Below are 11,755 nucleotides of genomic sequence, written 5' to 3'. Positions count from 1 at the left end.
AGAGACGGATAGGGGTATACTGCCTGTTAGATCAGTGGATCAACGGTTCGTGGAGTCGATCCGTGTGACAACGGCTCAACCAATCGAGATAAGTTTGGGCTTCTCGAGCATTTGTGACAAGTACTTGAGGGCAAAACCGAGTAGTACTAAGAATCCAAGGGCACATAAATAGTAAATAGACTAAGGGATTCAAACAAAAGAATTACAAAATGAAAAATGTGTGTTTTGTACAATATAATTCATATTGGGCTACATCAAATTATTTGCAATTCAAATATACATGAGTGTGACAATTATGGCATCATTTAGACAAACTATGTTTTGGGAAAGATGTTTTGCAAAGGGGTTTGGGTGGAAAACCATGCATCTTCATAGCTACACTAGTGGTTCTGAGAAGTGGCAATTTGTGGTAAAACTTGATTTATATATGTTTGTTAAGGTTTTCTAGGTGGCAAGTTGCGTAGGAAGACTCCATGAGTAGTTGCCACTATGTTTTTATTTTTTTGGATTTTTTTGCGCATGAAATGACTCAATTAGCTATGTTAATCTCATTTGTTGACTCTCTGTTGACCAGCCTACTTGAGGGTAAACCGAGTATATTGCACTTGCCGGTCTAAGTCCTCGAGGGGAAAACCGAGTACGGATAAAATTTCTGTATAAGGCCCGAGGTTATAACCGAGTACACCAAACGTCCCGGGGTTAGACTCGGGTAGCGGTGCACGCCGCAGCCGTGCATAGCGGACGCGTGTTGCCGTGCATAGCGGACGCGTGTTGCGGTACACGCCACCTTCGTCTTTATAGAGCCCCTCTTTCTCTCCCTCGACGCACGTTCTCACCGGCTCACCGCAACCGCCTCTCCTGTCCCATCATCTTCTCCACAACCGAAGAAAAACCCCGAAGAAAACCGCCGGCGATGGAGAAGAATGAGATGCCCATTGTCGGCACATCGGCCGCCGCCCCCGTCCGGGCCCCCGTCGGCCGCTTCCATCGTAGCGGCCGGCGCATCGGCCGCCGCCCCGTCCGGTGCCCCCGTCGCCGCTTCCAACGTAGCAGCCGGCGCATCGGCCGCCGCCCCGTCCAGTGCCCCCGTCGGCTGCTTCCAACGTAGCAGCCGGCGCATCGGCCGCCGCCCCCGTCCGGGCCCCCGTCGCTGCTTCCAACGTAGCAGCCGGGCGCATCGGCCGCCGCCACCGTCCGAGTCCCCCGTCGATTGGGACCCGTACGAACCGGTGCAGTACGACGCGCCGGAGAACCCCTACGACACCACCATCGTTGACAACGAGCCGGAGGTAACCCTTTGTTCCCTAGTTCTTATCTCATTTCAATCATTTTGTGTTAGATCTACCGTTATTACGGTTCGTCCGTTCCTAGTTCAATCCTTTTTTGTTAGATCTTGCGTTATTATCGTTCGTCCGTTCCTAGTTCGATCCTTTTGTGTTAGATCTTGCGTTATTAGTGTTTGTGATTTGCTTTTGTTTAAGATTTGTGCCGATGATGATGAATATTTGGGCATAAATTGATTCGGGGTTTGGTCGGTAAACAATTGGTGTGTACAAATTTGTTGTGCATGATCTTTGGTTTGCCGACTCAAATCTCGGATATAAGTGTGTCCAATGTAACCGAGGCTACCTCTTTTTTCGAGCCCATATTATCATGCATGATTTTTTGTTCACTCTCTGTTCCATCATCGTTGCAATTGACTCCGTGTTTTTTGCACGATCTTTGGTGCTACGTGACAGTGTGCAGAGCGGCGACGTCGACGAGCCGACGACGAGTCCTTCCACACCAAGACTCGTCACGTCCTCGGAGAGGCTGCAGTCCGGCCATTACGATGGCCCTTTTGCTCGAGGCATTTACAAGTGCCCCTTCCGCAACAGAAGCTCCGCGCCACCGACTTCAACTCCCCGGTGAACCATGCTGAATCCATTGGCGGATGTGGCGCTAGAGTTGGAAGGACCGTGAACGTGCATGCGTACATGGCCAAACACAAAGCACTTGGGATTCACTCGCGCAACCTCCAAGCGAGTCACACGCGCTACACCGGAGGCGTTGAACGTGCCTACCGCACTCTCGTATGTGATCGCTCTATCCGTAGAGCAGCTTAATTTCATGTAAATTGTAGCTTATGTTGGATCTATCGGTACTACTTTTGGATCCGTCCTGAATATATCTATGCTATGTTGGTTGCTCGTATGCAGCTTATCCTATATTTTTTCTCTCGGATTTGTGCCCTAGATTTCCTACCCGATTGGGTAAAAACGAAGGCATAAAGAAATGAATGGCGTTAAAAAACAGAAGGAGAAGCTGCTCTAGATTTGCTACCAATTTGGGCTATCAAATATGAATGAGATCGAGCGATAGAGAGGAAAAAGGTACATTGAAAACTCCTAATCTGGGCGGAAGAGACAGAAACCACTCGTGCCCCCGTCCCGGACCCACACGGCTCCACACGCTACGGCCCCACACGCTACGGCCACACAAACACGGCCTCGTCCTGTCCCACGCGGTCCCACACGACGCGACCCCACAAACGACACGACCCCACTCGTCGGCACGGAACGGTCAACTTAACGGATTCCTTCCGTCCGAGCTCCTTCTGCGGTTCAGACAAGGGCTTGGGGAAAACTGAGGAAAAACTAAGGAGCTGGGGAAAACTGAGTACAACTAAGGACCTGAGGGCACGAAAATAGAAATCCCTTTAAAAAACCCGAGCTCCCAGACGGAGCCTTTCACACCAAAGGTCCAAATCGTATCCCTTTCCCTAGTTGAAGGGAAGTGGAGTTTGCGAAATTGAAATGGGGCGAACTTGAAACGGAGCAGGAAGTGATGTTGTAACATTTTTCTTAAGTACTTCTTTTTTGCGAAATATTTTCATACTGTACTAGTTAACAATTTTTTTAGCCACACAAAAATCGACTGATAATTTATCGGCTATTGCTTAAAGTAATAAAGTGCTCATTATCGATTTTTTTTATCGGCCATTGGATCTTAGGGCGTCTCCAGCGGCGTGACGCAAACGGACGCTGAGCGACCGTTTTCGTCCGCCGTGACCGGAAATGCGTCTGGGCCTGTTCCAGCGGGGCGACGCAAAGTGACCGGGCCGTCCGCGGAGACGCAAACCTGGCCCAAAAATGCGCCAGGTTAGCGTCTCCGCGAACGCTCGGCGGTCGCTTGGAGCGTCCTCCATTTCTTACCCGGTCCCGCATGTCAGGGACAGCGAAATCGACCGCTTCGATTTGCTTCTTGTTCCCCTTCTTTCCTGCCCTAGTGCGACGTCACCACCCCCACCCCTAGCGCCGCCGTCCGGCCGTAGCGCCGCGATGAGTCGGCGTAGGCTCCGTTCTTGCCGCGCGGGAGAGCAGGAGCGTGCTCCGCCACGTACGTGCCGGCTGTTTTCGGCCGAAACGCTCCCAGTTGCGCCGCCCTTCCGCGCCGCCCACGACCTGTTCGGTCAATTGCGCCGGTAGGTTTCTACTTGTGTTTTCGGTGCTATTGTGCGCGGCCATTGATCCGCAGTTTGTACCCACGCAGATGGACATGTGGCAGATGTTGGACAAGTTTCGCGCGGAGGTTGTCGACTCCTCTTCCGACGAGGAGTCCGATGAGTCGACGCAGACATTGGCAACTACTGCGGCCTCCATGATCCACGAGTTCACCTCTAACCCGGGGCCGCAGCACCGGGGCTCTGTGAAGGGCCGCGCCAAAAACCTGCCGCGCAACAGAGTGGAAGGGCAGGCCCGCCTCCACAAGGACTACTTCCACCTCACCAATCCGATCTCCCCGGAAAAACTGTTCCGGCGCCGATAAAGGATGTCAAGGGACCTGTTCTTGGTCATTCTACGGGGCGTCAGAAACTACATGAGGTGATGACATGCTGCGTGATCATGCACAACATGATCGTTGAGAACGAGCGTCCTGATGGCCGCAATGAGAACCAATGGGATTTCCAAGGTGAGCTGGTTGCGTCGCTTCCTGGAGCTTCATCTTGGCAGGACTATCTACATAGGAATATAGAAGTCACTGACGAGAACGTCTCCAAACAGCTACAAACAGATCTGATTGTGCATCAGTGGACATTGGCTGGCCATGAAGATCATGCCTAGAGAAATACTATCTTATTTTCATGTCGACTTTTAAATGTAATAACTATGACTTTGTTGATTTCCTTATTTTGTTGTTTGGAAACTTCATAAATTGATGCAAACGCGAAAATGCGTCGGTCCGCTGGAGCCACCCGATAAACGGACACGCGGACAAAAAGCGTCCGCCGCGCGACGCAAACGGACATTTCGGACATCTCGAAATGCGTCGCCCGCTGGAGATGCCCTTAATGCAAAAGACTCGTGTAAACCCTTGGGTCCGGTCCACGCAAAACCCAAACGCTGCCCGAAGCGACAGGAAGTAGAAGCTTCGAGAAGGAAGGCTCCCTCCCCCCAAAAAAAAAGAGGGACGGAAAGGAAGGAAGGCTGTAATGGCCGCCGCCGCTCCGCCGGAGACGGCGCTCCCAGCGGCGGCCGGCCCCGCATACGAGGACGACGAAGAAGACGAGGAGCAGTGCCGCATCTGCCGCTTACCCGCCGAGGCGGACCGGCCGCTGCGCCACCCCTGCGCCTGCCACGGCAGCATCCGGTTCGTCCACGACGACTGCCAGCTCCGGTGGATGGCCATCCGCCGCCTTCACCGATGCGAGGTATAGTCTCCCGCTTCCTCCTAGGGTTTCCAGGAGCAAGCAGCGTATCCTCCGCTCTCAGCCGGCCCCCTCCCTCATCCAGCAAAGTCAGGTCATCACGTCCGCCATGGGTGACCCTCCATTCATGATGTTGCTGTGCCTGCACGTTTAGATTCGTCTTAATTACCTGTAATTTCAGTCCGATTTAGATGCCGTGTGATGTTGCCTGCTGAGAGTTGTCACAGATTCCTCACCAGAAATGTCCCCAATCATTTCCTGTCATACTAGTTTTTGCTGTGGTTGCGCTTAACTGATGCAATGCAATTCTTCCGTTTCCATTTCCGTAATTGCAGGTGTGCAAGCGCCCCATCTCCACCTGCCTTCTCTACGCCGCAGACGCCCCTGCGAGGCTGTCCGTGTCGGAGTTCATGTTGGGCGCGCCCAGCAGGATCATGGGTCTGCTGCTCCCCCTCTTCTTCGCCATCTGCGTCGTCAGAGACTCCTTCATTCGCCTCACCACCCTCTGGACATGGCGTCTTATGCTCGCCAGGACCTTTTCTCAAGTGCATCATCTACTCTCCATCAGCTTCTCTACCACCTCTGTCATCGCTTCGATAGCCATCTGGGTTGTGTGTGCGAATAAGGTTGCGCCGTTTGCTGTAGCTCCATTTGCACGCTGGGTTGCACGTCTGGAAGCTCGGCGTCATGGGTTTCGGGGATTTGATGGCTTGCAAGTACTTGCACTAGTTGCTGTTGAAGTTTCCTCACTGGTATGCTTGTTTTTTTTCTCAACCCATGTCCTATGTCTGATTTATGCTACGGTGAATGATAAGATCATTCTAGATTTGCATTGCAGCAAAGCACCAATTAGTGCACTTGTGTTCTATGATTGGAGCATTTAGCACATCTTGTCATGTCTTTTCTTATATTGTGTTATAGTTACTCATAGATCAGTATGGATCCACTTCAAAGCGTACCATCCTCGATATGTCAAGATTATTGCCAGAAATATGCAAATAGCACTAAAACTAAAACGATGGTCACATGGGAGAAACTAGTATGAGTTGTTCTACAAAAATAAGATGATCTTCAGTTCTTTGCTTCTTTACGTAGTCTGCCATTGTGCCTGCTGTCCATTTGCACAAATAGACTATGGTGGGAGCACTATGTGCCAATTTATTCTAGGTATTATTTTGGGCACCATCAAAACGGTCTAAGCTTGCTCTTTTGGTGCTTTAGTTACTCTGCTAATGTAGTATTTTCTATTAGCCTTTTAAGCTAGTTATACCTTGGGTTTATCTACATGGTCGTGACTTAGTTGCATCCTTTGGGAAGGGAGTACCTCATATTTGTTCTGCTTATTTTTTTTCACTTATATGCAGAAAATGCTAACAATGTACTTGTCGAATCAGGTGTTAACTGTTGACATGGTCCTTGCTTGTATTTTTGGTTTTCTCCCATTCTCACTTGGAAGGATGATCTTATGGTGCGTGTCATGTTTCAATTTTGGTAATGTGGATGAAGTCGATTCCTGTACTTCAACAGCTTCCATCCTTCTATTTGGATATGGATTTATCTTTTCTGTGGGTGTAACTTTTGCTGGGCTCTGTACTTTTTGTCAATACTTGGTGGGCGAGCGCCTCATGATTGTAATTTTCTTGGCAAGGCTGTGTGGTATATTATTTAGAGGGATCGTATATTTGATCACTCTTGGCAATACTTGTCTTAATCTTCTGAGCATGCTTATACTACATCCATTGCTCATTGGTTGGTTGCTTGATATCTGCACTTCGAAAATGTTTGATGCAACAATGTCAGAGAGGCTCAAACTTCTGATTGCATCATCTATTGCTTCTAATGCTCTTCATTGGCTTGTTGGAACCATCATATTGAGTCTACGCCCCAAATTGTCGAAACTTCTTCATCAGGTATTCATCATATTATATCTGTCATCATGTCAATAATGTATGCACTATATAGTTCAGTGATATAACGAGTGTTGTACTTGTTTTGAGTAGATATTGAGGCCAGGAGTTACCATTCCATTTGTCCACCATAATGTTCGCGAACCATTCTACATATTTTATTTCAAGAAGCTTCCTGGTCTTTTTGTCGACATTATCTTTATTGTTCTGGTCATCCTTGTTCCTGTTAAAATTGCTGTCCAATTGGCACCTGGGGTGTTCCCACTAGATATCACGTAAGTATCCTGTTTTGGCTATTCATCTGACGTATCTGCCAGCCTTTGGTGACGCATCTTAATACTTGTGAATTGTAGCTACTTCGATCGTCCTGCTAAAGGCGCACCGTTTTGGCAAGGACTGCTATACTGTGCAGAGTCACTCTCTGGCATTCATCATATGAAGTTTCTCATTGGCAATACAGTCTTATACCTCAAGTGGCTAGTGAAGAGGGTAACACTGTATTGGTTTGTCACTGCTGGAGGGGCTCTGGGGAACAATGTCACACAAAAAGACCAGTACCGTAGCAGTGATGAAGTTAATGATAAAAGGTAAGCAACCACAGTTTCGTTCGTTCAGGGTGCACAATCTGCACATCTTTTAGCCTGACTGCGTCTTCGTCCATTTTGGAATATGATCTACCCGTACCATTAAGTTAACTAAAAGGTTTTTTTTGGCATGCCAGAGGTGTTGGCTTCACCTTTGTTTTTGTGTAGATGCTTACACTTCTTGCTCATTGTACCAGGAGATATGTTGCTGTTGGAACACGGGTGGTGCTAGCATGGTTGACTGTTGTGATATTCAGTTGTGCTATGCTTTTGTTCTCAATCTCAGTTGGGCGCAGATTTTTGTTTGCCATCCCTCAGCTGCCAGTGGCTGGTCGATTGAAGTCTAATGGTAATGATTTTTCATAGATGATCAATGGACTTGCTTAGCAATGGATTTCATCTTGTTTGGGCTTACTTGTGCAAATCTTTTTTTGTAGATCTGTTTGCTTTTGCTGTTGGGTTTTGCATCATATCAACTATTATTGCTGTCGCTAGAGATTCATTTGCCTGCATGGTTTCTGGGGGGACACGCCTTCTAGCTTTGGAGATGCATCTTCTTTTCTTCATAGGGGTGAGGAATTTATTCGAGGTGTTTTCATTTAAATTTGTTTATTTTATGCTACAACTCAGTAACTTCAATCTGCATGTTTCCAGATTTTCATCATTCCTCTCTTGACCGGCTTGCTGGTTGATTTATTATTACTGTCACCCTTCATCGGGCCTGATGATGATGTTCCAGCTCTAGGATTTTTCTGCACTTGGTTCCTCGGGCGGGTATTGCAGAATATTGCAAACAACTTCGTGAGTTACAACTTCTACTGTCGATATGCTGACCTCAGAACTTATGTTATTATCCTATATGTACCAAACTTGGGATGATTATATCGGAATAAAGACTATACGGCACTCACATTGTACTGGTTGCAAAAAAGAAAACCACTGCTGAATGAATCACCAAAATAGATTCTTCCATATTTTCATTTTTTAGGGAAGGCCATATTTTTACTTTAGGCCATCTCATTTCTAAAAAATTTCTTATACCCACGGTATCTTTTGTACCTACAACGTAATCCTTTCCCATTCTTGAACTCATATAGTGGTCCTCTCGTCTCCTATGTCACTTGAAGCACTCAGCACAACTCTCACTATCTGCCCCATGATAGAGTTTTTATTGGGACTGGTCTTGCAACTGGCACACTTGTAGGGCACTCAAATTTCTCTAAATTAGGTTATACTTGGATAAACAAAGAAGGTATTTAACTGGTTATGTTCTTATTCCTTATGAAGGCTCCTGGGTTTGGTCTTTTCCTCCCTTTCATGGCCTATTTCATTGACGAAAGTTGGGATGGGGAGATTTGTTTGGCAAGGGAGGTGCTTACAAGTGTCAGACTAATATGGTTGTTGGAGGATGAATTAATGCCTGTTGCCACGAAGCTGCTCACTGCTCTGGTTGTTCCCTATGTGCTTGCCAAGGGCATATTCCCAAGATTGGGCTACTCTGTCGCCGTGAACTCAACAGTTTACCGTTTTGCTTGGTTGGGCAGCCTCACCTTCTGTGTGCTCTGCTGTCTTGCCAAGGTATTCTGCATTAAACTCCATGATTCTATTAGGGATGACCACTACGTCACTGGGAAAAGGTTGGAAGATGTCGCTGACAGTAGCTAACGACTCTTCGCCGAGGGCTCTGTTTCCAGTAGTTAGTTCAAACAAGGATGGGGTGATATCCAAACTAACAGGTAAACATGACGGGTTTCGTAGGGGTGATAGGTTACGTTTACTGAGTGCAGGAAGGATTCAATTCAAATGAGATGATGGCAGACAGATAAATTTCATGTGGAACTTGTAAATATTGATGCAGTTTTCCAGTGGAAAATTTGGAGAGTAGTCTCGGGCAGTTGACAGTATTGCTCCTGACAAATTGCTCCTCTGTAAGCCGCCGTTGAATTGATTTTTTGTAAATTTATGCCTTTTCTACTATGGCATTTCTCAGCATTGCTGGATGGTCAACCACTGGTAGAATAAGGGTTCACTTCATTTCTCTAGTGCTGCAATAATTTCTTCGGTGTTGGTTGCCTTGACTTAACATGGTTCACTTCATTTCTCTAGTGCTGCAATGTTTTCGTCGGTGTTGGTTGCCTTGACCTGAACATGTTTTACTTCATTTCTCTAGTGCTGCAATGTTTCTTCGGCTGAAAAAGTAATGCGGCTATTTTTGTCGATGCTTTTCGGTGCCATATCTGATTTGTCACTGTTTTAAGAAAATGTATCTTTGAGCATCAAGTTAGTTTCTAGAGGAAAAATGTGACATAATAGCAACATAGAATTTCAAAAAAAAAAAAATCAGTTCAGAAGATACTCTTTTACCGCATTTTCTCATTATATAAGGTTTTTTTTTAACCTCTGCCATCGCGCTGTCAAGGTGCCTGGGGTCAACGGTTGGCAACATGGCTTCCCCGGATACTAGCGGTGCGATGTTATTTTCCACACAGATGTCATTTTCCATGCGTTAAGGAGAAAAAAATCCTGAGTAGTATTTAGGGTTGCTTCAAAAAGAACCTCCAGTTCATATTAATTGACTTAACTTTGTCTAGATGTATTGTATCTAGATAAAGTTAAAATCAATTAATTTTGATTGGATGAAGTACCAATATTCTCATTGAAGCAAAACAAATTAATCTAATAATTGTGAAAGTAAATTTTCCCATGTGGTAAGAAAAATCAGTAGTGTCATAATGTTGCTCCAAAAACAAAATACTAATTTTCAAATCAAATTAATATTTTAGATCTAATACTAATACCAATTGTCCAAGTTGGGTATAATAAATACAAGTAGGGATTTACAAAGGGGCCAAAAATAAGAAGAAACAACCTACTGCCTCTCTCACAGTTTATTAGGCGTGCGCGTACCCATAGGTTACAAATTTAATCATGTTAGCATTAGTTATATGTTATAAAAATTATATCATTAGAAAGTTTAGATGTTTTATTTTCCGATGATATAATTTTTGCATTATATAGTTTAAATTATATAGGTCAAATTGACGATCTAGAGATACAGGAAAGACTAGTAAACTGAGACGGAGGGAGTAGTACTAGCCCGATCCAAAACTTAAACTAATCTTGCTCCACCTTCCTGGTGCTTGTCTCAACTCGCAAGCAACAAAGGAGAGGGACCAAAAAAAAAAAAATCATTAGTAAATGTAAGTTAACTCAACGTTGATGAACAACTGATTGGCAGTATACCTCCATAAGGAAACCTCCACAATCTAGGTTCGGCTTGGACGGGCTCACTAGGCCACCGGAGCACCCAGACTCACATGTATTGAAAAATCATGAAGACTCATCAAGAACGCATGAGATTTGACCAACAACATCGATCCTAGAGAACTGTTCAACATCGAGTCCACGATTGTCCACATATTTTTTTATACTAATGGAAATACATTTCTCAATGATCACGATCAAATGACTATGGTTTGAGTTTGAAAACGCTATGACTGGCCTCACTAGAAGGATGCAATACAAGAAGTTGCCCTGCTTAATAAAGGGAGGGTATATTCGCAAAATAAATACCGATACCTTCCAATGTTTTTCCTGTTAGAGATTCAAATGAGATTTCCTCTAGAAATAAAATGAAAACAATAAGGTGGTGAGATATATATAAAACAAATCTAAGTAGTAGCGCACGAGATTACATAGAGACCTGACATTTATTATCTCAGTGAGACTTGCTCTCCTGTAATGAGTGGAATCGCTCTCCGATACCTCACATCTCTGGTTTTTCCATCATCCAATCCACAACAAATCGAATGAAACCGCATCGGATTTCTTTTGATGAAAACACTTGTTCCACTCTCGCTTGCCACTGCTAACGTTGATTTCCTTTCCGATCGAGGGTCACGACCTGACTAGACCCACACTCGGCCGACTCGCCCAAGGCTCGAGGGCGAGCCATACGAGAGTGAGTCGAATTATGTCTACGTTCTCGGTTGGTTCGGACCCCTCTCGATCTTTTGCATATAAGGGAAGAGGGAAGCATTCACTCATCTCTAAGGGTTCGGTTCAGGGTTTTATACGTTACCAAACTAAGGGGCTTAAATGTCACCGCATGAAGCCGTATCTCTTATTTTCTCAGATATCTTTAGATCCGCTAGTCTCACTAAGGCGTTCTGTTGCCACCAATAGATCTTCCGGAACAGAACCCGTAGAATAGGTTCGTTTTAAGCTCTAGTAAGTGTTGACTCGTGCTAATCACCCGTGCATGCTTCTCCTTTACAACCCTCGTAGATTCTCATGACGGATGAAGTTCCGGACAACGGATTGAATCGAATTTGGTTTCCACACATCTTAACCAGTGTTTGGAGCTAAAGACCTTCCTTTTACCCATAACCTTTCTCTGCTAGTACATTGGAACCAAGATCGATCTCCTTCGTAGCTTTGTTTCACTTCTCCTATCCAATCCGGAGGGTTTTGGCTTCCTGGAGCCAAGACCGATTAGGATTTAGGGCTTGTTGAGTTGTCGTCACTACATCACGCTTTGCAGTTTTCGGTTGGCCGTGTGACTCATTTTTCTTCTA

The 11,755-nt window shown here is 45.8% G+C and overlaps 1 protein-coding gene across 1 annotated transcript; it reads left to right on the top strand.

Annotated features, from left to right (window-relative positions):
* Positions 1–4,471: 4,471 nt before the first annotated feature.
* Positions 4,472–9,077, top strand: LOC124667407 (probable E3 ubiquitin ligase SUD1). Its single transcript, XM_047204692.1, has 9 exons — positions 4,472–4,690; positions 5,023–5,439; positions 6,082–6,597; positions 6,688–6,869; positions 6,948–7,181; positions 7,376–7,527; positions 7,616–7,749; positions 7,833–7,979; positions 8,466–9,077. The coding sequence occupies exons 1-9, from the start codon at positions 4,472–4,474 to the stop codon at positions 8,841–8,843; spliced, it is 2,379 nt and encodes a 792-aa protein (XP_047060648.1). The 3' UTR covers positions 8,844–9,077.
* The last annotated feature ends 2,678 nt before the right edge of the window (positions 9,078–11,755 follow it).

The sequence above is a fragment of the Lolium rigidum genome, chromosome 6, assembly GCF_022539505.1.
Source record: "Lolium rigidum isolate FL_2022 chromosome 6, APGP_CSIRO_Lrig_0.1, whole genome shotgun sequence".
NCBI lineage: Eukaryota > Viridiplantae > Streptophyta > Magnoliopsida > Poales > Poaceae > Lolium > Lolium rigidum.
The sequence above is the reverse complement of the archived record's forward strand: the minus strand, read 5'-3'. Positions and strand labels throughout refer to the sequence as shown.